This window comes from Echinops telfairi, unplaced genomic scaffold (genome assembly GCF_000313985.2).
Source record: "Echinops telfairi isolate 266 unplaced genomic scaffold, ASM31398v2 ScPeMD7_2291;HRSCAF=2852, whole genome shotgun sequence".
NCBI lineage: Eukaryota > Metazoa > Chordata > Mammalia > Afrosoricida > Tenrecidae > Echinops > Echinops telfairi.
The window spans coordinates 36,194,154-36,196,592 of record NW_022106189.1 but is presented as its reverse complement, the minus strand read 5'-3'; the positions used below and the strand labels follow the sequence as shown (position 1 = coordinate 36,196,592).

The 2,439-nt window shown below is 55.6% G+C and overlaps 1 protein-coding gene across 1 annotated transcript in view; it reads left to right on the top strand.

Annotated features, from left to right (window-relative positions):
* The first annotated feature begins 247 nt into the window (after window positions 1-247).
* FCSK (fucose kinase) overlaps window positions 248-2,439 on the top strand; it is a 10,309-nt gene continuing 8,117 nt past the window's right edge. The window contains 4 exon segments of the mRNA XM_045293925.1: window positions 248-301; window positions 625-675; window positions 1,851-1,976; window positions 2,239-2,365. Of these exon segments, the coding sequence (XP_045149860.1) occupies window positions 248-301; window positions 625-675; window positions 1,851-1,976; window positions 2,239-2,365 (358 nt within the window).

Here is a 2,439-nt window from a genome sequence, read left to right as displayed (position 1 = left end):
GAAGGCAAGGCTAACCTTGCCAGTGTCCTTCTGGAAGGCCCTCAAAGCCAGACTTTCTGGCTTCTGAAAACTCCCACGATCTTGCTACGGTGGGCTCTCTTTCCCACCTGACAACTGTTTGCTGGGATGGCAGAGCGAGACCCCTGGCAGTCTATGAATCAGTGTCTGTGTAGGGTTTTCCGCCCACCCCCAACTTCCCCAAGCTTCATTCAGCTACCTTGCCTGTGTGACACCCTTGACCTAGGACATGGAGGTGGTCACGGGCATGGACATGCTCTCAGAGTGGACACAGCAGGGCAGGGTGAACCACCGTGTGGTTGCCTGGGGCAACCCTTCTCTGAATTACCCAGCTAGGCTCCTGTTGCTATCTGCAGCCTTCCCTAGGCTGAGGGCCTCTTGCCTCCTTTGGTTGTGAGTGGGGACAAGACAGCCCCTGCCTACCTGTGGCCGTTAGTCTGGATCTTGCCTTTATTCCTTTGATGCCTGAGGGGTTTGTGCTGGGGTCCCTTCCCAGCTGCTGTCCCTGGGGGAGTGGGGGGGGGGCAGCAGGGAGGGTGTGTGTGTGCTTGGATAGTGGCCTCTGCCCTCCAAGGCCTCTGTTCACTGGCCCACTCACTCTGGCAGGTGGTGACGGCTGACGTCCTGCAGTTGGCGCGGATCCTCATCCTGCACATGGTGAGCAGAGGCGGGTGAGCTCTGCAGGTGCGCCGGGAACTGGCCCTGGCCTCCTGCAGCTGGTGCACCTTTCCGTTGGGTTACTTCACAGTAAAAAGGTTTTCCTAACCAGGGGGGTGTTGGGTCATTTTCTTTCTGAAAAGGGGGGGCGGGGCGTAGGCCAAACAAGTTAGGGAACCTGTGATCTAGAAAGATCTGCTCTGTGCCTTTACCAAGTGACTTGCCCCTTGCTGGGCCTCAGCTTCCTCATCCGCAGAATGAGATGGCAACCGTTCCTCCTTTATTTGGCTGGGCGGAGAGGATCCCTAGGAATACTTTAAGACAGGGCCTAGCTTGTGGTCAGTGCTCAGTAAGTGGCTTCCTAGGGTTCAGTGAAAATCCCAGCTGTAGATCTTTATAGGGTTGCTATGAGCCCTGGCAGTACCGTGGTTCCGCATTGGGTTCTGCAACCCACATGGTCATCAGTTTGAATCCACCACTTGCTCTGCGGAAGCAAGGTGAGGCTCTCTAGTCCCACAACGAGTTACGGTTTCCGAAACCCACAGGGGCAGCTCTACCATGTCCGATAGGGTCACTCCAAGTGGGCATCGACTTGAGGGCAGTGAGTTTGGTTTTGGGTTTTGGTAGAGGTTTACAGAGAGTGCTCTTCTTGTTTCTGTGATGAACGTTTTACTGAGGCCATGGTTCGCATGCACACAGACTTATATACATCAAACAGACCAGTATTGGAAAGCAGTAATGCTGAGAGAAGAATCTGGTCCTGGTCAGCTTTGCCCGGACCACCCTCTAGTGATAACATTTTACAGCGCCATCATTGACCACCGCCAGGCCATTGACATTGGCGCACACCCCCATCTTAGTCAGATTTTATATTTAATTATTCTCGTGCACGCACGCATGTGTGCATGTACATATTTTATCTCCGTCTTTTTAGGATGGTCCTCTTTGTGTGTAAAAATAAAGAGAAGATGAATAAACATTTGATGGGCTATACATCAAGAAAGGGGCAACGGTTATTGTCCCTCAGGGATTTTTTCTTTTTGGCACGCCTGACTAACTAAAGCTCTCTGATTTTTGTTTAAAACAAGAATCCCATTGTCTGGAAATGGTGAGAGAGACACTTGTTTGGCTGCTGGGGCCCCAGGGGCTCTCTCACCAGCCCCTGCTCCCACCAGGGCCGAGACTTCCCCTTGGATGACTGCGGCCGGGCCTTCACCTGCCTCCCCGTGGAGGACCCACAGGCCCCCGTGGAGGCTGTGGTCTGCAACCTGGACTGCTTGCTGGACATCATGACCCACCGGGTGAGGCCACACAGCGGCAGACAGGTGTCTTCCAGAAGAAGCTGGCTGGGGGGAGCCCAGGGTTCCTTAGAGCTTTGAGAAGTTAGTCTTGGCCACCGCTGGGGTCAGAGGGAGAATCAAGTCAGCTAGGGGAGGGCTAGCCTCAGCCCTGGGACCAGAGAGCTGCAGACCTGGCAGAGCAGGCTGGAACCCAGGCTGGGGTCGGGGAGCAGAGAGAAAGAGAGCTGAACCAGGCCACCAGCTGCCCTCTCTCTCTCTGCAGCTGGGCCCAGGCTCCCCCCCAGGCGTGTGGGTCTGCAGCACTGACATGTTGCTCTCCGTGCCTCCAAACCCAGGTGAGCTGGGACCACCCTCCTGAGCCAGAGCCCCGGGCTCCATCTCTTCCCCTCCCTCACATCCCTGTTCCAAGAGGAGAAGGAAGCAGGCCCCTAGAGGCAGGGCTCCCCCTGCTGGGCCTCAGAAC